Source organism: Labrus bergylta, chromosome 4 (assembly GCF_963930695.1).
Source record: "Labrus bergylta chromosome 4, fLabBer1.1, whole genome shotgun sequence".
NCBI lineage: Eukaryota > Metazoa > Chordata > Actinopteri > Labriformes > Labridae > Labrus > Labrus bergylta.
The window spans coordinates 14,192,596-14,220,242 of NC_089198.1; the positions used below are offsets into that span (position 1 = coordinate 14,192,596).

Genomic DNA, 27,647 nt, shown 5'->3' on the forward strand with positions numbered 1-27,647 from the left:
TGTGGCTCAGTAGGTAGAGTCGTCGCCTCTCAACCGTGAAGGTCGAGGGTTCGATGTGTCCTTGGGCAAGACACTTAACCCCGCATTGCTTCTGCTGCTTTGATGGCAGTGTATGAATGGATTAGTGTTGTACTTACTCTCTGATGTACATTGCTTTGGATAAAAGCGTCTACTAAGTGAACTGTATTTTTTTAAATGAAGCCAGCGGGTCAGATTTCATGAAACTAGAATAGACTTAAATTGAAGAATAGAAAATACCTTTTCATTGACCTTTTTTTTCCTGCACAACATATACATATTAAAACAGACAGCATAGAGTTACATTAAACAAGCAATGATGTTTATTAGGAAATAAAATAAACAGCATGTTCTTGTAAGAGAGGTTAAACCGGTTAAACCTGAAGACTATCTCCTTGGCATAGTAAATGAAAGTGAAGTGTTCATGAGAAACAAAGCTCCAGCCTTGCTTTACAGGGAGGATGAACCATGAAGCACTGCCAATAACAATGTGCTTCCTGTCTTGGACTCTTTTGTTTACGACAACATTTCCACAATTGATGTTAATTGTCGTCTAAAAGTGATCCAAGAGGTCTAAAGCATTTTAGTATGTGAAACAGATCAGAGATGAGCAAAAAGCTTCATCAAAGAGTTGTGTCTGTCGTCTTTAAGGAATGACTCACTGTGAATAACCAGCATGTTTCTTTATGCAGAGGGCAGCTGGATTTTGTATTCATAGCTTTGCACTGTGGGCCATGAGGTCAGGAATAAAAAGGCCACATTAAACACTTCAGTTGAAAACAACAATAACATAGTGGCTCCAGGGCTAAAATATGACCTCTCTCTTCAGAGTGGTTCAACATACGAGTCCCAGATATCATATCATGAAAGCCTGTTCAAACTTGACTCTTGACCCCCTTAAGATTTTAAAATACATAAAGCTTTGGTTTAAACATGTGCATTGTTTTCAAGAAGTTTTTCTTCAATGAAACGTAAAAAGTACAACATGAAACATGTCATGATATCACATTATAGGTGTTAATTACACAAGATTATTGTCCGATAGATCATTTTTACGAGTTAGATTTGTCTTCCTACAGTGATTATGTTTGTTTGTCTGAGAATAAGAAAAAGTGGATGATACTGAGACACATTTTTATTTTTAAAAATTTTGCAAAAAACATTTCATTGAAGAATATATTTTCTAAAACAATGCACGTTTAAACCAAAGTTTTATATGTTAGCGGCGTCTGTAGGGACTTGGGTTGGGAACCGGAGGGTCGTCGGTTCAAGTCCCAATGTGGACCAAATTACGGAAACTTGTTCTGGTAGCTGGAGAGATGACAGGGCACTTTCAGAGTACTGCTGATGTGCCTATGAGCAAGGCCACGAACCCCCAACTTCTCTGGTGCGCTCCCTGCATAGCAGTGTGTAGCAGCCCTGCTCTGACATCTCTCCACAGGTGCTGTTTGTGCATATGTGAATCAGGGGCCATGTGTGTGAGAAGCATGTCCCTCAACAACAGAGTGTAAACCAGAATTTCCTTCAGGGGTCAATAAAGTATTTTAAACATATATTTTAATATATATACACACACAGTATACAGTATATATATATATATATATATATATATATATATATATATATATATATGTACGAGAAAATTTCTGAGTTCCTTTTCTTCTACTTTTGCAACTGTGATTGTTTGAAGGTACAACAGAAAGTGGCGCCACTGAGAAATGTTACAGTGCACCTAATTAAGGTCTTTGTAAAGGAGCGTGTCTTTGTCAGTAAGTGTTAAATGAGTGCAGATGTTTTTAACAGAATATGTGCAAACTTCATTAAAGCTCTGGCTCACAATTAAATCATGACATGTTAAAGGTAGCAACTGAAAGTGGCCTGAGTAAAGGGAAGTGCAGTGGTAGGCAGGTCTGTCCGTTTTTCTTTGTCAGAAGTTTATTATTTACAATCTATTTATTTATTTGTTTTTTTATTTGTCAATTTTATTTCATTCAAAGAAACAATAAAGTTAAGAAAAAACAAACATGAAATCTCAAATTTTGAATGAAAATGAGCAGAAAGAAGACTAATCTTATAATATCTGCCCCTCTTTCACAAAAAAATAATTAAAACAAATCAGAACACTTAATTCAAAAACAATTAAAATGAAATGAAATTGGCTGCAGGCAAACACAGCCACTGGCAGCCTCCCTGTAAGTCCTCCTTACCAATTCATTATGCACAAAGCATATCACAATACAGCATCACGAAACAAAACAGTCTCTCACTGACATATTTCCACATATTTATTCAACAAACTGGCTTTTATTTTTATTTTAAACATCATAATATCATATCATAATATCACGTATTCTGTCTAAGGTTTAGAATACGTTTATAAATTTGTAGTTTGATCGATATGACATTTAGGATTTCATTACAGTCTTTGGGTTTGAATGATGTAGGATAACTTCAGTGTCAACAGTAATTCTATTAAAAAAAAGACCACTTTATAAAGATTTATAACATTGATTAAGATAAATCCTTGAGATTTTTTATTTTAAAACATACAAAGGCACCGACTATAAACAAGAAATTGCAAAAAGGCGTTATTTCCTGCCACGTAACAGCGCATGCGCATCACCCTGCAACCCGTTCGGCGACGTGTACCCGGTGTGTGGAAGTGCTCAGACATCTCACCTCTGCCGGGCAACAAGCTGTTATTAAACCCTAAGAAGCCTTACAAGAGGAGAGACATGGGAGGCGCACAGAGTGTGGAGATACCGGGCGGAGGCTCCGAGGGCTACCACGTCCTCCGGGTGAGTTTTCAGCTTGTACAGTCTGATGTTAGCTGTTAGCTTAGCATCGGCTCAGAGGCGAATCCCCCAGCTCTGAGTGCTGACGAGAGGCCGGGGATGACCGCTGAGGCCTCTGTGGAAATACAAACACCCGCTGCACAAAAAATGTTCCTGACTGTAACGTTGTGTCTGAGTGACCTATCGTTGACCCTCATGTTTACATGTTCTGCTGCTTTCTAGTCCAGAAAACAAGCTGCTGAAGAGCTAGCCATTGTAGCAGGTTAGCTAACCCAAGCTACGTAGCTCCTCTTGAGTGACAGCTGCCCAGCTGTAAATACAACCAAGAAGTGTTTATTCTCCCTGTCGTTTGTATCATCTGACAACAACTGTCAGGTATTATATCCAAAGCTTTAATCATGTAGTTATTTGTAAGTAACGTCACAGCAATGAACATTTACTCTAATCCATCAAATCACGTCCTGACAGGTGTTTGTCTGGACTCATCACAAAGACATCTGGGACAATGGTTTCTTTTATGTTGGTCAGCTTAGGTCCAGCATGTTCAGGCTCTTCATGCAGAGTTTATTAATAAACATTTCAATGTAGTACAGCACTGAACCAGTTCGGTGCTTGGTGGATTAATTAATTGAATGAAGATGTTTCATACACCAGGTTATTTAAAGTCATTCTTATGCGCGGTTGTCAAACATTTGCTTGGTAAAAGCCTCTTTTTAATGTCATGATCTGTTGTTGACATTTTACTAACTGAACATAATGTCGGAGTAGCAGAAGGGGGACAGTCAGCGATCCACCTGCAGCTCAAACCTTCTCTCATTTTGACGCAGGTTCAGGAGAACTCACCTGGACACCGTGCAGGACTGGAGCCTTTCTTTGACTTCATTGTCTCCATCAACAACACCAGACTGGTAAGGAAAGCCAACACGTATCATAGCTTTAGGATAAGTCATACTAATACATCGTATACAAAACTATATTGATTATTAAATCAGAGTTTAGATGCAAAGCCTTGTGGCAGTGGATACGTTTTTATTTGTGTGTTTATACTGCACCTTATGAGAAAATATGTGATGTGTGATAACAGCGTTGGGATGACGATATTAATTGCTATAAATAAACGAAAATAAAGATATTTTGGTCAATCCAAAATAAATACCCAAACTTTTCTCCGCTAAATTGGCCCGAATTGATCTGAGGGTAGCGGTTTGTTAGCTTTAGCTTCATCTGACTGTATCACTATGGTGTGAATGCACTTTACACAGGCCTCTGTTCACATGTTCACATGCTGAGTGAGAAAGCATTGCTTGACTGCATGTTTGTGTTTTTTTTTTTTTTTTATTGCGATACATTCAGACTTTTGCTATGTGTTTTTTTGAGAATGCTCCTATCCCAATAAGATTCATTGTTGCAGCCCTAGTTTCTACCTCTGTCATTAGGAAGTAAGTTGCAGGAAGTATCACAACTTCCCATCAGTCTTCAGCTATTGGACTCATAAAGGGGGAAATGTGCTTCCTCACTTACAGCATCTCAATAATATCAAAGTCTCGCATCTGTTTTTCAAGGTTTTTGCTGATTCACTGTGATTAGCATCCAGCTGGTCCAAGCTCAAGTCACATCAGACTGCATGTGTCATGTCTTTCATCTTTTCCTCCTTCTCGTTTTCGTTGCAGAACAAGGACAATGACAACTTGAAAGACCTGCTGAAAGCCAGTGTGGAGAAACCAGTGAAGATGCTGGTTTACTCCTCCAAGACCCTGGAGCTGCGGGAGTCCACAGTCACCCCCAGTAACCTGTGGGGGGGTCAGGGCTTGCTTGGTGTCTCCATTCGTTTCTGCAGCTTTGAGGGAGCCAATGAGAATGTTTGGCATGTGCTGGTAAGTAATCCTGCTGATTAGTATTGTTGAATGAGGTCCGGTGGTACTTTGTTCACTTATTCTCACTCTCACTTTCTCTCTCTCTTTCTGTTTCTCACCCTCTCTCTCTCTCTCTCTCTCTCTCTCTCTCACCCCCCTCTCTCTCTCTCTCTCTGTTTCTCACCCTCTCTCTCTCTCTCTCTCTCTGTTTCTCACCCTCTCTCTCTGTTTCTCACCCCCCCCCTCTCTCTCTCTCTCTCTCTGTTTCTCACCCTCTCTCTCTCTCTCTCTCTGTTTCTCACCCTCTCTCTCTCTCTCTCTCTCTGTTTCTCACCCTCTCTCTCTCTCTGTGTTTCTCACCCCCTCTCTCACCCTCTCTCACCTCTCTCTCTCTCTCTCTCTCTCACCCTCCCCTCTCTCTCTCTGTTTCTCTCTCTCTCTCTCTCTCTCTCTCTCTCTCTCTCTCTCTCTCTCTCTGTTTATCACCCTCTCTCTCTCTCTCTCTCTCACCCTCTTCTCTCTCTCTCTCTCTCAACCAGGAAGTGGAGCCAAATTCCCCAGCTGCTCTGGCCGGCTTGCGGCCGCACACGGACTACATCATTGGAGCGGACACTGTTATGAATGAGGTTGCTTATCTGAACTTTAGATGCTCCAAACTGTTTCTCGTGCACGTTTTCCACCTGATAATAATGGTTGTGTTTCTCCTTGTTGTGTCTTAATCTGCAGTCAGAAGATCTGTTCTCTCTGATAGAGAGCCATGAGGGGAAAGGCCTGAAGCTCTATGTGTACAACACAGACACAGATAACTGCAGAGAGGTGATCATCACACCCAACGGTGCCTGGGGAGGAGAGGGCAGGTAACAAAGGCCTTAACACATTGACACAATCAAAGCTAGGGTAGAATTCTTTAAAATAAAAAATAAAAACAATCAAGACTAAGCCAGATTCTAGAAATATCAAAAGAAATTCACAACATGCACTTTGTCGTCGTGACCGGTGTAAATGAATACTGAAAAAGAAAACAGTGCAGCATTGTCTGTGCTAACTATATCCTACCATTGTATCTGCCATTCTTATGCACCTAGCTCACTGGTTTAGTTTGTGGTCCACATTAAATGACTGAGCTGCTCATAGAGGCCGATTACAGCCAGAGATTCTGTATCTTCTTTCTTTTCTGTGTGTGTCACAGTGTTTAATTTATTGATTGCATTTGAGATGATAGAGGAAGGAAACCAATACAAAAAAATGCTACTAAAAATAATTTGACAACTGAGGCTTGTCTCATTCTTTGTCTCTCCATTGTGCATGACTATAAACTCACATACTGTAAGCAGGTGATGAGATGCAGGAGCAAAACTGAATGTTTTTGTTTAATTAGGAAACCCCAGGGCCAACATAATGAGCCGGTGTTATGGATGTCATGGATCTGGTCTAGGAAGATTTAATGGGTATCAAACCCGATAAATTACAAATGTGTTTGAATGAACATCTTTCAGTTTGTCAAGTTTCAATCCTAAACCTTTTTTTTTTTTTCAGCCTTGGATGTGGGATTGGTTACGGATACCTTCACAGGATTCCCACCAGGCCTTTTGAGGAGGGCAAGAAGTTCAGCTTCCCCGGAAACTCTCCCAGTGAGCCCCTCAGTCCGCTGAAGGATGGATTCACTGAGGTCAGGAGAGTTTATTTAGATCAGTACTTATTCTATATTGTTTTGCCCATGTCCTGATATTGTGCTGTTTTTTTTTTTCACTATTGTTGTGCAACTGCTCTACAAAGATGTTCCCTGAGAGCTGGGGTCTCCTGTGACAGCCCAAACTTGGCGTGCGTGCGTGCGTGCGTGCGTGCGTGCGTGCGTGCGTGCGTGCGTGCGTGCGTGCGTGTGACACTAAACAGATTGAAGACTCTTTTTCCCACACTATAAATGCAAGTTTCCTCATTCTACATGCAGCAGAGCAGGCAGACGGACGGAGAGCTGCTCATTACGGTTAATTGAACGCTTTGATGAATGAGACCTTTTCTGACAGCAGCATCTTTTTCTCTAACACTTCCATCTTTTCTCTTTAACTCCTTCAGGTCCAGCTTTCAGCAGTGACTCCTCCTCCTTCTGCACCCGCTGTCTCCACTGGCCTCGAGGATTCACTGTCAGGCCTGTCAATCAGCACAGCCCCGCCCACCATGCCCAGTGAGCTGCAGACGGGTATGATTTGTCCATTCACTCCTAAAACTTGGTTTTGTAATATTAAATGGGGTATTTTTTTGGTTCCACATTTTGTGAACTAACATGCTACTTGTGTCATCCTCCAGGTTTGCCCACAGTCCCTCTGCTCCCCTCCTCAAGCGGCCCCTCCCCCAGCCCACTCATTCCACTGAATCCTGCCACAACCGCCTTCAACCCTGCCACTACGCTACCAGGTGGGTGCATTCTCGAACAGACACATTCAAAACACACAATAGTCTGCGAATTAAACTTGTAGATGTTCGTAGGAGCGAAGAAGACATTTGAAGATGTTCCTTTGGGTTCTGCAGAATTATGAAGAGCTGTTTCCACCCTTTTTTTATTTTATTTTGAAGATCACAAAATTAGCTAATGAATTGGGGAAATAATCATCAGAAGAATAAATCATGTAAATAAGTCCTACTCTCTTCTTACTGTGTGTTTCTCAGTCTGCATATCAATATCAAGTTCAGAACACACACTTTGTTTTGAAAGACAATCCTTCAATCATAAGTCTTTTTATTTTCTCAATAAGAAGAAACATCGATCACTAATGATTATCATGATCGTATCTGTTCTTAATTTGCTTATTATTCACAATGTCAGAAACTGTCTGCTGTCTTAATGCCAAAAAACAACAACACATCCTGTCATGGGTTCATTGGTTCATTGTGTCATTGTGTCTTTGTGTTTGCAGGACTGATGCCCTTCCCAGCCGGTTTACCTCCGCTCCCTAACTTGCCCAACCTCAACCTGCCCCTCCCAGACCTCAGTGCTGTGTCACTACCAGGCAGCAGCACCTTACCACCACATTTAGGAGGTAAATAAACAGCCTGACTTCTGCTCTAGCTGCACACATTATACTGTTTTATGCTACAGTAAGCTAAGCTAAAGGGTTGTTGATTGTAGTAGTAAATTCATTTAACAGACAAGACTTTTTTTTATCTTTTTAGTGACTAAAAAATAAGTTTCTGTTGTGAGGTTATTTTTTACAGTTTCTTACAAAGGTACCATCAAAATAACTTAATTTGGTGTTTCCTTCTCTCTCCACCAGTCTCCTCTCTGGCAGCCCTCCCACCCCTCAACATCCCCGGTCTGGCCCCATTACCCCCTCTACCCACAATGCTGCCCTCCCAGCTGCCCCCTCTCCTCCCTCAGGGGATGGCCCCCCTCCTGCCCATCTCCACCACCGCTCCTGCAGCCTCGGTCACCGTCACAGCAGCTCCTGCGCCCAAGCCCGCTGCTGACCCCGCAGTCACGTCAGAAACTGCCTCCACAAACGAAACCGAATCGCCAGCCCCCACAGAAACATCACTATCGTCGTAACCTGGGAGACAAAATCCCACCTACTATCAAACCAAAACACACACCCGGTTTTCTCGCTTTCTCCCGTCTGTCTTTCTCTCTGTTTTTCTATTTATTTGGCTGAAGGGGACGGACAGACAGCTGCATTCGGTCACACAGACAGAGGTCAGAGTGCTCCAGAGAAGGCTCGTGTGGAGCGATGAAGACCGGAGGACGGATGTAGACTGCTCTTACCAACATGTCTTTATTGCCAGAGTGTCTCGGAGTGATGTTACTTTAAGAGGAGGAGGAGGAGGCAGAGGTCTACTCTTCACTTTGTGGTTCACTTCACACTTAGTCTTAGTCCCCTCTCTGTTTCACATGCTCCTTTTTTTTTATATATATATATCTGACCAGCGTATGTTAACAGGGCTGGACATGACAAGGCATTTACTGAAGTACTACCGACATAATGCGTCCCTTAGAAATATAAAATCAGGAACGAAAATATCAAAGTACTGCTATATTGAAAACAAATGTAAACTAAATATAAATCCATGTCAGATTTTCTTTCCGTTTGTCCGGTCCTAACATATAATCTTTATTTTTAGTTAATAGACCCCCTGACCAAAATAGTTTGATTTTTGTATTGCTTTTTTTGTTGGAATTACTGTATGAAAATCTCCTCCCAATGAATGAATCTGCATTATTTTGCACCACCTTTTGTGTTTGTGAAATTATTAGTCTGTCCCTTTTTGTACGTCTCAGAACTCTACAGCACGTCTCTGTAACACGGGGACGTTTCAGCCAGGAGGCCGTGTTCAAGGAAACAGAGGTTTAAAGACGCATGAGCTACTGAATGAAGTGTAACTTAGTTATTCAATACACAGCAAGTCTCCTCTTGGCTCAGCTTAGGTGATATGGTAATGAGGCGGTTCAGCCACAAGGTGTCACTGTAACAACTTTTCTGAAAAATGTATACAGTACACACAGTGCAAGCAATAAAGCCAAATTAATTTTACACAATGCCTCTGTGATTTTTTTATGTGTCTGCTCTTCTTCAGCCCGCACACACAAATACACTTCATAAGTAATTCACTTCTCCTTGATGTGATTTGGTTCCAAATATACAAATGAAGAGGTTACTAAGAACAAAAGACACCAAGAGGACAAGAGGAAATAAACATCAGAACAGCTGTTAATTGGAGCCTAAGAATTCAACAAATGAAAGGACAGTAGGTCTTTATGCTCAAAGTTTTCTGGTGGAGGATCCCTTCAACCTGATTTATTTGATGTCCTCTGTGCTGGGTGTCTGCTGGAAGGGATGTATATTATAATGTGGTGGATACCATCAACTAGCACCTAATTGTGACAGCTATTTACTTTTGAATCCTTCAAACTATAAATAACTCCTAATTGTAGGCTCGTGCCCTCTCTCCCTGAATCTGACATGATCAGATTTGACAAGTCGAGATTTGAATTGTAGCGGTCCAGTAGGAGAAACTATTCTAACTAAATTATATTTGAATACATCTAAAAGGATCAAATTGAACGTTTGTGAGATACACCTATGCTTCAAGTTCAGTCATATTTAAAGGCAACCTCTTGTCTTCAACAGCGGGAAATGTCCGAATCAAGACATTCTGTTTGCTGTGAAGATTCAAATGATTTGCTTCTTTTCCTCTGCTGGCTGTAGATGTGATCTTACATAGTGATAATCAAAGCCTGTTGACTTTCCTATGGCCATCAGAAGCTGTTGTATCAGATCCATCTCTGAAGAAGCCTCTAAATACTCTGTTTCAACGGTGTCTGTGCAGCTGTGTTCACTTTCCATATGCCAGTCTCTCCTCCTCATTGACACACAGATATCATCACCTTCCTCTCCTCCATCTCGTTGCATAACGCTCCACAGGAAATATGGGTCACACTGCAGGAATGAAGACTTGTAAGGCGATCTTTATTGCATATGAACGACAGGACCCAGGGCTTCTCTCCCCCAGCAGATGTGATCAGCATAAAGCTCCCTAATGGCTGTGATTGCATCCGTCTGCACATTAATAATCAGATGCTTTATGCACTTGATGCTAGCGCCCATTTCCTATGTAGAGAAAGAGAGACAATGATAACTAGACAGGAGTGGTGACATTTTGTTTTATGCCTCACTGCACCATAGTGGATCAAATAACACTTTATCAAAGTGCACACATTCACTTCATGATTTTCTTTTATTGAGGAGCAGCAAGTCGTGAGCGGGTACTTCCTGCAGCTTAATCTGCCTGTCATGTTGCTGAATCTACACCTTGTTTTCCCCACACAGAAAATTGATTAAGACTTGTTTGTAAAGAAGGTGAGAGCGCAGAGAGAAGAGACACCTATACCTGCTGTTACCTGCACCCACGAACATCTGAGAGGGTTTCAAATGTCACTCCGGCGTGCAGGGAAGAGTTTTATTTACACGACGACAACATTTGGATGTTTCCACTTGACTAGGAGCTGCAGTGAATCGTGCTGCAACAACCTGGCATAGTGTGGCCACTCCCCACAGCAAAGAGCTCTTGCTCCATATGATGTCTGTCGTGCAGTTTTTACACATGTACACAACTCCTGAAAAGGTGAGTTGAATGATTGAATGAAAACAGACCTCAACTTTATCCAGGATTTCTCCTGCCAGCTCCCTTGTAAAAATTCTGTATGACGTCGGGATGAGCCGATGTGTGAACGTAGCAGGAAAGCTCAGTGTGAACAGGTGGGAAGGGGTGATGGAGTTTATATGACGAGACTGGTGCGATGTGAGGAAGCTGCTTCTTTCCACTCTTTCATTTATATTGTGAATTTGTTCCAATTACATGTAGCATTGTAGCATAGTGTCAGACTCTGTTGCTGCATCTGCCATCTTGGATATCTTGTAAACATTACAACCTCAGCTTCTTGACTTGTCTCCAGAGACCCCCCCCCCCCCCCCCGCCGTGTCCCACAGCAAATGCTTTGAGGGACACGTGAGAATAACAACTTTTTTCCAGGTCCGGCTGTCCTGTCTTTTTCAGGAGTGCATGTGTGAAAACAGCTTCAGACTCGTGCATGAAAGTAAACAAAAACCCACAGGGACATAGATGAATGTATTGAAGCTCCCTGCTTTAAACAGCACAGTGGGGGTCCATTTCAGAGATAGGGGGGCTCTGGAGAACGTTCCCCTGAACACAGTTCAAGTACACACATATGCCAGGCAGAAACCACCCCCACGTTAGGAACTAAAAAGCAACATTTATAGCAGCAAACTGAGAACACAAAGAGAAGTGAGACACCGAGAAGCAAAGAAAAGCCTCATTATGTTGTATTTGCTAGTGAGTAATGTCTCCTGCACAGGAAATGTACACTGAACTCTGAGTCCTTGCAGCACGGTAACTGATCCAGTCCGACTCTCTGCGGGCAGCTCGACGAGGAGGACAACATGGTGCTGCTCTTTGGAACATTTGGACTCTAATCTGAACAACAAAAATGGATTAAGACAGATTTTACAGACCCACTTATTGTAAACCCAGCAGCAGATCTGGACTGCTTCGCATTTCAACGTAAAAGTGAACGGAGGACTGCGACACCAGCCCGCGCTGAAGAACTTCATGCCAAAATGTGTGTGAGGCCGATCATTGCGACCCGGACCAGAAGTGCAAATCGAGCCCAGATATTTAATCTGGAACATTTATCTTTTTAGTCAAGTCCCAGGAAAGTTACAAAATGATTTTTAAGTTAAGGGTTAATTCAATGACACGTAACCATCATGTTGTGCCTCATAACATTAGACTAAGGAGTTGATTTAAACGTGAAGTTCATATTTGACGTGCAGAGACTCGACCTCCTCTTCTGCACACGGCTGCTCACCCTCTTCTTCTCAACACGACGCTCATATTAGCAACAAGAGAACATCAAGAACAGCGACTCTATGTTGAAGAAATGCGAGGTGTTTCTCTCCACTTAGAGCTAAGAGAGCTGAGGAGATGGCCTCTAGGAACCACTATGGATGTTTAAATGTCTCCTACTGGATTATGAAGTAAAGTCCATAAAGAGATTTTCTCTCTCGTCTTGTTTAAACACTCCCAAGCCTTTCTTTCAATTCTTTTCATTCCACCTCTTTTGTCCTGGTCTCTTCTTTCCCCCCTTTCTCTCACAGTTGAGTTCAAGGGCAAAACTCTCCTCACAGTAGACTCCCATTCCTTTATTCTATTCCATCGTTTCCATTTACTTTTGCTCCGTTGCTAATGTATCCATCCAGGAACAGCTCAGGTTAAACCAAAACAAAAACCTGCACAATCCTGCCTGTGGCGTGGCCGGATAGTCCTGTCAGTCACATGAGAGGGGAAGTCAGTAGGTGGGGAGAGAGGAGGCGGACGGCTGCAGGGAGCCCGAAGAGTTCGAACGTCTCATGTGAGGGAGGAGGTACGAGTCTGAGCACAGCTGGTGAACGTCGAATCGGTCCTCCTTGCGGTAGGCCAGACAGCGGCGGATGAACGCCTGCAGAACAGAGCAGAGAGGAGGGAACAGATTATAAAATGACCTGCAAGCTGTGTGTGGGTTTGTGTGGAGTGATACTGCACCTTTTGTCTGCAAAGACCGGTTCTAAAGTGTTCTTTTTATAGCAACACATCTGAGCTGATCCTGATATACCAGCATGTGTCAACATGTTCTCGGGTAGTCATACTGTTTGCAGGCACTGGGACTTAATTATAGTAAGTGGGGGCACAGGTAGACTAGTGGTTGATACGCGTGCCACATGTACGGAGGCTATAGTCCCCTGAGCAGTCCTCAGACCTGTGGCTCCTTTCCCACATCCCCACTCTATCTCCAATTTCAGACTCTATCCACTGTCCTATCTCTAAATAAAGTCAATATCTAAAACACCTTTCAGTGTTGAAACAAACCAATGTCTCAGTAAAGTAGGGTTCAGTCTCTGAGGGCTGGACAAAACAATGACGTACACTGTAAGACCATTTACATCTGCCAACTGTCTGACATTCGGTGTCTTTGTTTGACTTGAGGTGCCTTGAAAGCATTGGGAGGTGATTCTTTAAAGAAGACTTTTTTTATATTTGACACAAGACATTCTCTTTTCACAGCAGTCTAGAAATAAAACGCTCTTACGTCGAACACCACATCTGATATGAAACCGCAATAACAGTCCAACACAAGCAAAAGCCTGCGAGTAAGTGACATGAGAACAGCAGAGGAAGACAGGTCAGTGTTGTTAAAAAATGAGAGATGAGCTGTGCTCTCTCCCAAATGTTTCCTCATCCTGCAGCGCTGCATTGTAAATGAGGCTGATGTTGTTAATGGATGAGAGCAGTCAAGGCCCCCATATATCACTCCCCTGCTGTCGGGTTGAAACAAGCACTGTGGAAGTGCTGGTGATAGATTAGACAACACTTGTAACTCAATGTCTAAATACTTCTGCGTAGCACTTTGTACATCAAATAATTAAAGGAAGAATGTGCAACTTTCTGATCCAGTAGATGGCGCCCTTGAGCACCAGCATTAAACCAAAACAAACTTATGTTTGGTGACACCTCCGCTATTCTGAAGGCTCTGCTCTCCTCCAGCGACACACCTACAACCCCTCCCCACAAAGGAGTTATGAATAAAAATGCACCATCACCACCAAGCGTAAGTGGCGGACAAAATTGTCCTTTGCTTGAGCAATTGCCTGTGTCCTGCATTGTTGTGTTAGTAGGCTAATGCTAGCACACTTTGGTTAACTAGCTTCATATTGCACATAAATTGACACGGAATGGCCGTGATCTAAAGACACTTATGTGATATCCAAATAAGCAGTGAGTAGGCTGTGTAATTCTTCTTTTCTCTAGTACTTTACTGAAACAGCTTTATACACAAGGCGTCCCGTCCATGAAGACATGACGTACGGTCCAGACAACAGTACAGCTGGATGGACTCGCGCTTCTCACTCATTGTAGACAGTCATGACTCAGAGACATTTACACAGGAGATACTTGATTTCTGCTGTATGCATGTGTATAATGTTGCACAGTCTGCCTTTAAATAAAACATCATTTAATATGTGATTTTCTTCCAACCAATGCAAAGCAAGATAGTGTAATACTGTGGCTTTGGGCCGTCAGCAGAGAGGATGAACGTGTTAAACTGTGGGACCGGTGTCGTGTTTGTGGCTTTTCCTAATTCATCAAACAGTAAACGCTGTAGACGCTGTAGACTGTCACCACATTGTTCACAAACATATAAATGCTTTTTTTTCAAATCACACCTCATAAATATGTCAGTGACTTTAAGAGAGCACTTCATCAAAGCTGAAAACAAAAAAAAACAAGGGCTGTCGGAGAGCCTAGCAGTTATATTGTGCCCTCCATGTACAGAGGTTGTTGTTTTCACTTGTTGTCTGGGTTAAAAAGACTCCTCAATTACAAACAGTGCTCCACAGGGTTTGTTTCCTGAACACAATAACACTGTTTTCTTTAAAAATGTGGTTATGACCTAATGAGAGAGAATAGCTCTTAAAAAGAGTCACAGGTCATAAGGTCGTTGTGTTTCTCATTACGCTTTACAGAGAGAAGCGGCTGCTTGCAATACACAATGAATGGGGCTGCACTCGCGCACATACCGTGACCGTCTCAGAATTTTATACTGGAATATTGGTCCCACTGCTAGGTATTAAAAGTGTGTTTTACTCACTACATTTTACAGTAGATGGATTGCTTTCACCCAAAGTGGGCGGAGACAAATTCCCAGGATGTTTAGAGTAAAACAGGCTTGTTGGCCTTTGTGTGTGTTTACATGTCTGTGTGTGTTACCTTGGCCTCTGTGCTAGCCTGTGGTTTAGCGGGGAACTGGACCTCTGTGGCTTTGAGGATGGTGTTTTCCTGGAGAATATCCTGCTGTGATTGGTTGTGACCAAACGGCTGGAAAAACAAAACACATCAAATTACCATCAGTCATACAGCCTTAACACGCCTTTCACTACTGACCTTGATCTAAAAAAATAAATAAATTGAAGAACAAAACAAAAAGCCACAACTAAAAGCAAAGCCTCAGAGAATCGACCTGAGTAACCCTACAAAGACAGAGTCCACATTGAACAATCTACTGGAGGTGTACACAATGTGTTATGGTCTGATGTTGGCGTCGTACCTTTCGTCCGTAGAGGCACTGGAAGAAGATCACTCCCACAGACCAGACGTCCACCTTGTTGGAGATTTTAGGCGGCTCCTTCCCCACCACAAAACACTCTGGAGGAAGGTACCTGCAGCACACACAAACACAATGTAATAGAGCTCTTGCATATTTGTTTACAGCCTATAACTGGTAGGTCCACTGCCCATAGTCATGACAGAAGCATCATCAAAAATATTCTTATATGTGGAAACCAAGATGATGTTTTGTGTGGAAGCTTTACTTTGATCATAAAGAGAAGCAACAACCAGGTTTCTGTGTCAGAGTGAGACTCATTGATCTGTGTGTGTGTGTGTGTGTGTGTGTGTGTGTGTGTGTGTGTGTGTGTGTGTGTGTGTGTGTGTGTGTGTGTGTGTTTTACCAGTAGGTTCCCGCTCCCTGTGATGTGAGGTCCATCCCGTCCACACCGTAGTTATCGTCATCCATGATCTTCGATAAGCCAAAGTCAGTGATTTTGATCTCTCCACATGCTGTGCCATCCACCAATAAGATGTTACCTGTAAAACACAAACACTGTTATGGACAAGATCAGGTTTAAATCACTATCACCTACTGCACTTAACTAGATATGCAGAGCCCTCTCCAGTCCCATTATACACCCAATGGTGACAAACGATGGCGACTACAAGGACCTTAACGGCCTTCAAGAAGCTATAGCACAGTGGGCCGGGTGATATGGGCCAAAAATCATATCTGGATATTTTGTAGCCTAAGAGTAGTACATAAAGAAATGACAAAAGCAAAGTCAGTCCTCATGCTGTTAAATCCCACACAGGCCCTTTTATTAACAGCCAGCTGTAGAATGTCAACATGTACATGAAAGATGACGTGAAAATAAAATACCTGTCTGTTAAATAAAAATAATTCATATTAAATTATGTAAAAATGTTCCTTTGTGGTTTTTAAGTTTTGCTCAGACAGTGAGAGGAGGAATATGAGAACTGGCAACTCTACTGAAGTAACAAACTATTTTATTTGAATGCAACAAACCACATCGATATAAACTATATTGCCTTACCCTTTATCTCTTCTGAAATTATATTCATATCTTCAAAACTCAAAATGCTGCCCAGCCCTAATTGCACATATCGAAGTTATATTGCACATGTGATTCATTCTAAAGCTTTCTGCCCACCTGGTTTGAGGTCGTAGTGGATGATGGGCGGTTTGATCTCGTTGAGGTAACGCAGGGCGCTGACTATCTGCATGACGATGGAGCGAGCCTCCTTCTCTGACATCAGCTTGTTTTGTTTCAGGTAGAAGTCCAGATCGTTTCCTTCACAGAATTCGAGGACCGTACAAAACCTGAGAGAGGGACACATGGAGATCAGAACCTGCAACTTGTGCTTACTCTCATCATGTGATCATGTAATACTGTTGTTTATTTATTGATCCAAAAGAAGAATGATCAGCTATTCTTCCAATATTAAGGTCTTAAAGAAAACTTCTGCCTCATCCCCACAGGGGGTTTGGGCTCAGGAAGGAACAGGCGAAAAAATAATCCTATGATAATGATTCAATCTATGATGCCAAAAATGTATGTCAAAAAGATTTAAGTGTCTTTCATTAGTTTTTTCATTCATTTCATTAGTTTTCATTACAGGGTCCTTTTGCTTTTAAAGCCCTTTTCACACAACCCAGCTCCTGCAAATAAATTTTTTTTTACTATTGGCCAATGTGGGGGCAGGTTACGTATGTAGTGCCACTAAAACTAGCAGAAGAGAACTTAGTGTGGTGAGCACATGAGCACCGGTTATAAATAGAAAACAAATCTAAGCGGCTTGCCGTTAAATATGGCGATTGTGAAAAACAGCAAAAACAGGGCTACTTGTTTAAAAATGTCAAACTGTTAAATTGTTAAACTCATCCGACGAGCATCATCTGACATTCAGAGACATCCCTAGTCCTCTCCTGCCCCTCCCTGTCTCTGCACTCGCTGCCTGTGCTAACGGTTCAAACTGAAGCAGCTCTGGACCGCCGTGGTCATGGCCTACAGAAGACAGAAACAACAGTTCTGTCCCACAAATGTCATTGCTGCTTCTTGAGTTGACGCTCATGGCCGAGCTAAACTTTCCATTTATGTGTGTGTGATGCATAGACCGTATGATGATGCAGCTGATAGTGATGGCAAGAGGGAATGAGTGGGTGTGTCTTATCCCCCCTGGCTCACCCCTCCCAGCCATGTCCATGTTGATACATTGACGTTCTAAAAGCAGTCTTTATTCATTCTTAGGTAAATGCACTTCAGCTGAACCTATTTCCTGTTTTTTTTTTAATCTAGGCTATTTTTACTCTAATAGGTTCGAGTACTTTTAGCAGTGTTGTTTTCAATGTGTTGTTGTTTTTTTAGGTATATTTACTGAATCCTGAATACTGTTGAAACTAAATGTAAAAAAAACGCTCTTTAAGACAGAGCTGAGTAAGAAACAACTGCAGGATGTGTTGACCCAGCAGGTCTGCAGCTTGTAGAGGTCAAAGGTCACTCACGTGTCAGTGTCCAGGGAGAAATAGTCGTATAGTTTGACTATTCTGGGATGGTCCAGCTGCTTGTGTATCCGGTACTCTCTGCATGCATGCCTGGCAGGAAATAAATGTCAACATAAGTTTCTGTGTCCTACTGGTTTGCGGGGGGGATGTGTGTGTGTGTGTGTGTGTGTGTGTGTGTGTGTGTGTGTGTGTGTGTGTGTGTGTGTGTGTATGTGTGCATATAAGACCTACTTGTGGTAGTTTTCCTTTTTCTCTTCCCTCCAGTTTTTGTTGAGTTGGTGGATTTTAACTGCTGCGTAGCGCTGCTCAAACAGGTCAAAAGCCTGTTTTTGACGGGAAAAGACACACATTGGTCTTTAAATATACTTTAGAGGGAGAAGGAGCGCATTAAAACTAGTCCACTCGTACAAATGTTACCTTATAAACTTCACTGAAGCCGCCCCTGCCCAGCAAGTGCAGCAGCAGGTACCTCTCATTCAGGGTGGGATGGTCTTTAAACCTGTAAGACGAGGCAGAAGAATATTTTTGGCTAACTACAAAAAGGATTCATATTGCACCACCATGTTCTGAACTTTACACATTTTAAGTACATCAAGACATCCTCTGTTACACCAGAGTAAACAATCCTAACACTGAATCCTCTTTGATACGTTAACTTACGCTGAGCTGTCCTCATTGTTTATCCTCTTCAGCTCTCTGATGTGGAGGTTCCTCACCCGCTCCAACCGCTCCAGCTCGGCCTGGATCTCAGCTTCCTCCTGTAAAAAAACACAACATTTAAGATGGAGGATTTGACATTTGAAAATGCATGCAATCATATAAATGAGTGGTTCTAAACTGGCCTCAGCCTCAGAACGACGCACCAACATCTCCATAATAATAACTCACAATTTCTAAAAATATCCACTCATATTTATTGAATAAAAAATCTTTCAGTTTGGACCTGAAATGATGCGAAAAGTGCAGAATATCGAAACCACAAAACCCAACAGTTGTCTTTGTAAGTAGTCAACAGGTACGTCTTAATGAGCAGTGTGTTTCAACTCTAACTTACTTTTCAGTTTTGATGGCTTCATGCTTTCATGTGCCAGCACTACTCTGCACACAACAAGGAGGCCTTTTGTCCACAATGTGAAAAACTAAGATCTCGTGGCATTGTATTTGCATTTCCACACGTTAAACTAACTTTGCACTTCTTCTTGTTTTGTTGTTTAATGGCGGTAGGCACCAGTATAAGGTGTGTTTCTGTCACCCACTGTGTTTGAAAATGAATAAAAGGCTCTTCTCCAGCGCACTCCTTCATCAGAAACACTTCATTCAGAACCCCTCCAAAGCGCAGCAGACGTTTTACAACTATTTTTTTCTCAGGTACTTTTGGGTCCAATCTCACAGAGAGAGAGAGAACCATGGATATAATTTAAGGCATCCATTAAAAACTATTTAAACATCATCAGTGTTTCCCACAGGATTTCATAAGACTATGGTCATGTACCCCCAGGAGAAGTTAGATGCATCAAAATTTAGTGAAAAATTAATAAGTTAAATGTATCAAAAAAATTGTCCTCTTTTAACAATTTTGTGCTCTTTTAGTGCACAAATTGTTAAAAACACAAAATCCAATGCCCATGGAAGTTAAATGGCTTTAGGCTTGGCCCACTGAGACCCTCAAGAAGGCATACTGTTCCTGCTCCTCTTTCAGTTATTATCGCTCCTTTCCAGCATCTTATCCAAATTTGGATCACATCTCTACAACATGCTTTCATTTGATGACGTCATACAATTTGCTGCAATTTTGGCGCGACAGATTAGACTATGGCGGGCCGCCACAGTCTAGTTAATTAATGGGAAACACTGATCATCTTCAGTGTTTTAATGTACACTTTGGCTGTTTCTAGATAGGTCATGCCTCAGAACACAAAATATCGACTGATTGATTGGTTAAATGATCATATTTTGCGACTGACCTTCTTAAGGTGTCCAAGGCGAAGCTTGAAGATTTCCTCCTGCTCGTGGTACTCAGCGAGGGTCAGTCTGCCAAACAACAACACATCAGAAACTCCAGAATAGAACAAAAATCACACATTAGCTTGATTGGGAAAAATTAATTCTAAGGAAGTCGTGGTTGTTTTTCAAAATCATCTTGTATTAATCATTTAATGTCCAATTTCACAGAGAAAAGGATCTAAAAGAGGATTATAATGTTTTGACTTTTAAAATCAAAACAATACAATCAGGGTCTGATCTCATTCATTAAGCTATAAGCTTGAGCATCTTTCACACTAACAGTCTGTAGATGTTTCTGTGTACTCACAGCTGTGGTAAGGACGGTTTGAGGAAGGGGTCCGAGTCGTTGCCGTTGACAACTTTAGTTTTGCGCTGCTTGGGTTCGGAGGTGGAGGCGACAGAGAGGGAGGGAGACGCAGGGTTTGGAGGCTTTCTCTTTGCCAGCAGCTTCCTCTGTCGCTCTATGTCCTCCCTCTGCTGGTTGATGCCCTCCTGCTGCCTGCACAGAGAAGACGGTACAGAGGTGGAGAGAGAGAGGTTCACAAACAAACTTTCAACATATTTTTCTCCTGGCTTTGAAGGGAACATGAAAACATTACACAATAACTAAAAGAAAACTAATGAAATGTATTTGATTGGAGGGAAACTTTGCATGTGCAGCCTCTTACTTGATCAGGTTTTGGAATGCGTATCCGTCGGTCCACTGCTCCGTGTAGGACGCTCCGTGTCTGACCGTGGTGAAGTGACCGAGACGGAGACGGTCCTGCATGCTCTTCTCCCGACACGACTGCTTCTCCTGGGTACTCTGAGGACATGAACAGGCAGAGATGAGACGTTACAATCTTAAGTCTGTTCACATGCACAGTAGGATCCTTTTTATGACTGGAAACACAAAGTATTTGCTGTGCATGCTTACATCACACCCAGGTTTCTGAACATCCCTGTTGGTCCAGAATAAGGTGAGTAAGATGGTAAGAACTCAAAACACAACTACATACAGATGATCAGAACCGGTTTTTGTCAGGATCATGTATAAAGGTGTTCCATACCTGTCATATCCCTAAAAAGTGATCCAACCCAGGATAAGAAAATAAAGGGATACTAACGAGCATGTAGGAGCTCTTAAGTTGTTCTGAAGAGGAGTGACAAACTAAATATTGTGGTTACAGGCCCATACCTGTTTTAACTACTCTCTAGGTTACATCTCCACCCAGAATCAAGGTGTGGTAGGTACGTTTATTTTTAACTGAATTCCAGACATATCAAAGCCCCATTTAAGGAATATTTTGATATTACACACTTTAGGGTAAGGGTAATACATTATGAGAGGTAGGCTGTAAATTGCAACACCACTGTGCAGCTTTTAAACAGGGGGAGGGTGCAGAGATTTACAAAGACAGAACAGCAGGAGTGTTGGATCGAAGCGGAGCTACAACACCAGAGAACCTATCATTTTAGAAAGATGTTGCTCTATTCTACTGCATGTGGAGTAGGAACTTAACCTAAGGTTAGAGTTTGATAAAGAGGATATAGTGTCTTAAAAACAACCATAAGCTGCTGCTCTTTAATCGATCAAAAGGGTGACTGCGTGTAAAGACACATACCTTCTCTATGAGCAGTTTCTTGCTCATGGTGATGCACTTATTGAGTCTCTCCTTGTATTTTTCCAGAAGTTTCTGCTGTTCATCTATCTGTCTCCGCAGGTCACAGTTAGCCTGTATAATAGAAATGATAAGGGACAGAGATCAAATCAAAGGAAACCTGTCAACAGAACCTGTATCCTGTTAAAACATCAGGTGTATTGATGCTGAACTCACCCTGAGAAGATCATCTATTCGGCCCTCTTTCTTTTCCAGGTCCAGACTCTTGTTGCTCTCCAGAGCAGCAAGCTTCAGGCCCGTTAACTCGGTCTAACATATCAAAAGAGAGGAACCAGACCAGAGCTGTATTAATACAAATGAAATGTAGGAATCTTGAAAATAAAAAGTGAGTGTTTCCTGTGTGTGTTGTGTTACCTGCACACACTTGCTGGAGGAGGCTTTCGGGTTGTGTTCCCCGAAACATAGACTGGTAGGAGAGGAGCTATTCTGCCGGATCTGCAGTCAAAGAGGCATTGTTCAACTTTGTAATAACAAGCAGAGACCTACTTTGACTTTGTGTGAAAATAAGCTTTTTGTTGAGGTATACTACTGTGGGGGAAAATACTCACGATTGAGCCAGGGGCAGAGTGGGAGCTCTGCGGAGATCGACGAGCTGACGGGAGGCCTCTCACTGGACTGGAACCATTTCCACCCTGGAACTTTGAAGAGACACCAAAAATTAAAAATCTGGCTCAAAATGAGAGCAATGGTTATGACTGGAGGGAGGGAAGCTTCTACAATACTCACATCAAAGTAGTCACTGATCTTGGGCCCACGTGTGGACGTCTTTCCTGCATAGAACATTTCAGATTTAATGCATGCCATAAGTAATGCTGTCACGATACCAGAATGTTAAACTTCAATATGATACAAGTAAAAATAAAATTGTATCAATGCCTGTTTTATCACAGAGAGACAAAAACAGAGGTCCTAAGCATCCCACATTTATTTCTTGTTTCTAATGCCAAAAAACTTCAGTCAAACTTCTGCACTCTGTCAACATTTCACAAACACAAAGGCAACCTTTCCGTTGGGATACATTCCCAATGTATTTGTGCTATTTAGACATTGTCACCTCCTTGGCTCTCTGTTTGTAAGAGACATAAATGTAACTTCTGCCTCTTTACGATAGGACTTGAGATACATCAGTATTTGCCAACCTATGATGACTACTCTCTCTTTGTCTTGCTTTTCTCTCACTTTGGGTTCAAGTAAGACTGAAGATCTGTAGTTGATTTTAAGCTTTTCTACTTTTAGATACTATCGATCATCAAAAAAATCAGAGATTGTACCATTTTAAAACACGTCGTACCGAAAAGGTACTGAAGTATCAAAAACATTTTGACAACCTATACGCCTACATCATTTTTTTTCTTCTTCAGTTGTCAGTTATACCTTGACTACTCTCTGAATAGGTGTCGGCTTTCCTTTTCCTCCCCCTGGACGACTCTGAGTGCTTCTTCTCCGGGGTCTGCAGATAAAGAAGAGACAGAAGGAAAAAAGTGCATAAATCCCCTGTGTTTTACCTAACAACGCTGGTTTGAGGGCTGTTGTTCAGCAAAAAAAAAGCAGCAGGAAGAACGAGTACATACTGAGTAGGCAGGGGAGCTCCCTCTTTTCAAATCAGAGTTCTAGGACGAGAAGAGAAGGAGAGGTGGAGGTAGTGGGAGAGACGGAAAGATGAGTGGGAAGAAAAAAAAAAAAAAGTGCTGACAAACAAGCAGCCATGGCTGACCAGGCTTCATTGGTATTATATCTATAACATTCAATTTCAGTGTATGTCTCCCCCTCTTTCAAAATAAATCATACATGCATGATAAACTGTGTGTTGAAGTGTGTGTGTATTCTACCTCCGACTCCTTGTCACTGGATGAGCCCAGACTGCCATAGCTGTGGTTGGAGGACTCATTTGCCAGCCCCTTCAAAACAATGAGAAATGTACAAGAAAGTTTAGAGTACAAAATGAAATATTGTCTGCATGTGTGCAGTGCTATCTAGGTTCAATGATGTTACGTAAATATACATCTTCGGTAGTCATCGTCGTGATGAGCTGTGTCATCTTTTCAGACAGAGAGGGATCACAGCCTCTGTGATCGATGCCCAATTGGTTTGGTGACTGTGGCTAATGTTAGCAGTGTTAGCACGCTCCAGTCCAGTGGTCATGTGCCAGTGTACCCTGACACAATCTACACACAACTTTACCTCCATTTTCTAGATCAAAAAACTGCCAACCCCCAAGCTGCTTCTACAAGATGCCATCTGTCCACTGAGCTGAGAGAGAAGGCACGTTAACTGGAGCTAAAGCCCCAGCTAGTGTCAGGTGGCTGCTTTACAGCTTAAACACAACATTTAAAAAGGCATTGAAGGACTTCATGAGCCAAAATATGAATAATTAGTTTAACCGACAAGTCATTCTGGTGTCGACAAGCAAGGGCGTTTAAAAGCTTAGTCGACTAATCGCACTCCTTCCTTGTCTCCATCATTTCAAACGTGTGATGTTTAGAATTTTAAATATTGTTAATTACATCCATGCTTTTCAAAACAAACCACAACAACTCATTTTAGAAAGCAAGGGGAAGGAGAGAGAACTGCTGCCAGTGTTGCCAGAGCAACAGTAAACAACACACTAACCCCAGAGGCTAACATTGGCTAACACTGTTGACATAAAACAGTGTTCAATTCACATGTCCATTTCTTGATGAAAAAAAGACAACCTGTGTGTACGGCTCTCCCCAAACACTTTTATTTGATCTTTTCTCACGACAGAGCGTCACTACAGCTGGTTTTAGTCTTTGTTTACATGTTCTTCACTGCTAAATCACACATGATCACATGACAGGTTTGGTCGCTCTCTCCATCATACAGAATAATCTTAATAATATCATGTACTGTTTGGTTATTAGTGTTATTGGTATAGACATTCCTGTGGTGTGTCTCGGTTCAGATTATATAATAATATATCGAATGGGTGTCCATTAATGAGATGCTACGTGATTTTTAGGTTGTTTAGGATTTTTAGCCTAAAGTAGGCAGTATGCAGTAGGAGTTTTCTATTGTGTGCTGTGGTTACCTTAGCTCCTCCACTGGTGCTCCCAGTGCTGCCTACAGTGTTTCCACTGACGGCTCCAGTGAACCTGGCCTCCAGCAGCTCCTGTCTCCTGGGGTCCAGGCTGTGCAGCTCCTCCATGGGGCCTGGCATGAGGGAACAACAAAGTGAGGTTACATCACCACCATTACCAGCAAGGAATCAAGAGAAATTGAGCCTTTAACACTTTTCCTGGGACAACACTGCTAGAGAGGAATAAAAATGAGCACTCAGAGAGCGGAGGCAATATCTGTGGGAGGATTACAGAAAATTAGAGTGATTAGAGGATAAAAATAGAAAAATGGATTTGATTCAGCTGGGCAGCAGGTAGCTCTTTGAGAGATGCACTTTCATGCTATGACGGCGGACTGTGTTAATGAGTGACACTGCATTTCTAATTCAACCCAGGAGGGTCAGTGTACCTCCTGGAAGTCAGGAGGGAGAAGAGCAGAGGACGGGCGGAGTCTCCGAGTGTGTCAACACAAAAATCTTCTACCGGCTTTTCTATTATCCCATAACTGTCACAATGGCCTCATTACACTCTGCTAAAATAGTCTGTGATACTTAGGAATCTCAACACCTCTGAAGCTTTGCAAATAGAGCACAATAGCAACAACTCATTATCCAGCTGTATTTAGTAATACCATAGATCCACAAATTCAGGTATCAGAATCAGTATTTTAAAGTTCTGATCATTCAATGAATGTTTCACACCTCTTGCTTTTTACAAACCAATAAGGCTAAGCAAATGCTTACTTTTACATTTTAGTTTCTTCAGTAGATAGCCACATTTGCAGATGTTTGAGGGGTAAAACCTACCACTGTAGATCTGAGCCACTATGTTCTGCATAAAAAGACTCACACACAAGCAGCAGGCTGAACACATGCTCCCTTACTGGGACTTCTTCTATGACAACTGGTTTCCTGGGAGGGATACTCACACTCACTCTCATACACATGCAGGTCCTCTGCTCCCTGTTGACTACTGCTGCAAGGATTTGCTTCCTTATTGGACATTTCCTGGCTGTCATCTTTACATAGCTTGTTGCACAGGGGTGAGCCCTAAAAGGCATAATGGACATTATGAAACCCTCCCGCAGGGAAACAGAGCACACTACAAGGCCTTTGAGGTTAACCAGGGACAGGGACTGAGTTGGGGGTAATTAATACATAAAGCTAGACATACATATTACTGCATTCATTTATAGTTTAATACTTTGGTGTTAAGACTCTCAGGTTTAAGAAACAACGCTTCAACACCCAGTACTGTAATAAACTTTATACCGTCGTTGTAACAGTCTTGTTAACGCTGTCACCATCTACATGTATGTAACGCAATATATTCTCTAACTTAAAAACATAGCTTCATGCTTACAACCTTTTGCATATGGATGTTCACACCACATCCAGCAACTCAGCATCATCAGAGTAAATGAAGTGTCAACATGTCGAAAATGTGTAAACAAGCTGCATGCAAACTGTGTAGAAAGGTAAAAAGCAGGGCCTGCTCTCAAGTTTACAGCAGGAGGGACATGCATTGCAATGCATTAATGGATGCATGCATAGCTCCGTTGTTAAAACTAGATGCAGAAAGGGTGCTGACAGTCACAAACTGCTAAAACAACATTGTTATCGCATTAAAAAACAACAAGCCAACAGGCTAGCGCTGCCTTTGTGCAAACAGGATAGCTTGCTGCTACTTCGACTTCCCATCAACTGAACTGACAGCTGACGTTTGGCTTCCAATTCACGGCATCAGTGAACTTGACATCCATTTTTTACTTCAACAAACGTCAGCTGTACACGGTTAAAATAGTCCACTTCTCCTCCAAAGAGTTCAGTATAAGGAGAACAAGAGTCGGCTGTGCTTTTGGAGGGCTAATATACCTTCCTTGCTCTTTGTGGTCGCCGTTATAGGTTGTTGAGAAATCGTTGGGGACGAGGAGAGCTGCGACCAAGATGGCGTCGCCTCCAAACTTCCACCACCACTTCCACTGTTACTTTGGACACTCATGAAGCCACTTTACCGCCGAGAGGAGCCAGCGTACACTCTGCCGTTCGCGGAAATCCCAAACTTGCGTCCATCATTTGACACCTGCTGTCGTGAAACAGTCCGGTAAACGTGAGTGTGAGCCTGTGAGTGTCGCTAGACGTCTCTCATGTTGTGACCGGTGCAGGTCCTGTGGAGGAGCGGCTTCTTCAGACACTCGCTGAAACGGATACAATGTAACCTTTGCATGATGACCGCACCGCGCGCCTGTCAGCATCCAGTTCGCGAGCGGAGCTCTGATTCTTGTAGGCGAGGCTATCGCGAGGCTGGCGCTCACCTAGTAGCGCGAGGGGGATGGCATGACACCGACACAGACACTGATCTGGGATCATTTTACCCTCCTCCAAACTAGCCCCGGGTTCACTGGAAGCCACAGCTCGGCGACGACCTGAGAACAGCTCTTGTTTTGACAACAACACACACCCCGAAAAAATGGCCGAAAGTTCCTGTCTGCCTGAGAAGAACGACTCAAAACACAAACACACACTAAAAAGCACACTTGCACGGCGCGCGTGCACGCACACACACACACACACACACACACACACACACACACACACACACACACACACACACACACACACACACACACACACACACCTCGCTAGGTTAATTATTGTTACTGTTACGAGTGTTCTGGTATGCATGTGTGTGTTAATGTGCGTTTATAAATATATAAATAATTCGTTATATAGCCTATATACAGCCTATATGTAGATATATGCTATGTGTGTGTGTGTGGGTTTGTTCCTTTACTAGTAATTATACAAATATATACATATATACTTTTGTTGATTGCCTATTTCTCATGCAGTGCGTATATTACATGTTACAATTAAAGTATGTACAGTATGCATGTACAGTAGTCTACATACAGTATATGCACATGCTGTGTGTCTGTTCATGCATAGGTAGGGCTGTAGTCTCACTGTGCTGTTTTCAGTCTTGAAATACAAGTTGCAGGGGGTGGGGGGGCTGAGGGGGGAGGTGCAGGTGGGAGGATAGTGATGTGGTCTAGGCTATAA

At 42.4% G+C, this 27,647-nt stretch overlaps 2 protein-coding genes across 6 annotated transcripts; one reads left to right on the forward strand and one right to left on the reverse strand.

Moving 5' to 3' along the window:
• Window positions 1–2,615: 2,615 nt before the first annotated feature.
• LOC109995836 (Golgi reassembly-stacking protein 2) lies at window positions 2,616–9,191 on the forward strand. The gene is made up of 10 exons (XM_020649706.3): window positions 2,616–2,816; window positions 3,641–3,721; window positions 4,484–4,687; window positions 5,206–5,292; window positions 5,393–5,523; window positions 6,203–6,335; window positions 6,740–6,863; window positions 6,971–7,078; window positions 7,579–7,701; window positions 7,936–9,191. The coding sequence occupies exons 1-10, from the start codon at window positions 2,631–2,633 to the stop codon at window positions 8,205–8,207; spliced, it is 1,449 nt and encodes a 482-aa protein (XP_020505362.3). The 5' UTR covers window positions 2,616–2,630; the 3' UTR covers window positions 8,208–9,191.
• A 1,180-nt stretch (window positions 9,192–10,371) lies between these two features.
• LOC109995547 (serine/threonine-protein kinase tousled-like 1-B) lies at window positions 10,372–27,034 on the reverse strand. 5 transcript variants are annotated; one of them, XM_020649311.3, is made up of 22 exons: window positions 26,460–27,034; window positions 24,558–24,679; window positions 23,338–23,406; window positions 23,080–23,118; window positions 22,883–22,958; window positions 22,235–22,278; window positions 22,057–22,140; window positions 21,863–21,943; window positions 21,665–21,757; window positions 21,452–21,562; window positions 20,516–20,652; window positions 20,155–20,346; window positions 19,808–19,874; window positions 18,504–18,601; window positions 18,261–18,342; window positions 18,075–18,166; window positions 17,844–17,933; window positions 16,492–16,661; window positions 15,718–15,853; window positions 15,315–15,426; window positions 14,978–15,085; window positions 10,372–12,671 (listed from the first exon to the last, which is right to left on the reverse strand). In XM_020649311.3, the coding sequence occupies exons 1-22, from the start codon at window positions 26,584–26,586 to the stop codon at window positions 12,522–12,524; spliced, it is 2,280 nt and encodes a 759-aa protein (XP_020504967.1). In that variant the 5' UTR covers window positions 26,587–27,034; the 3' UTR covers window positions 10,372–12,521. The 5 variants fall into 5 exon arrangements, with proteins under 5 accessions (XP_020504967.1, XP_020504960.1, XP_020504985.1 ...); XM_020649304.3 differs by having other exon boundaries at window positions 22,057–22,146; window positions 26,460–27,033; XM_020649329.3 differs by lacking the exon at window positions 26,460–27,034 and adding an exon at window positions 25,514–26,423 and having other exon boundaries at window positions 22,057–22,146.
• Between the last annotated feature and the right edge of the window lie 613 nt (window positions 27,035–27,647).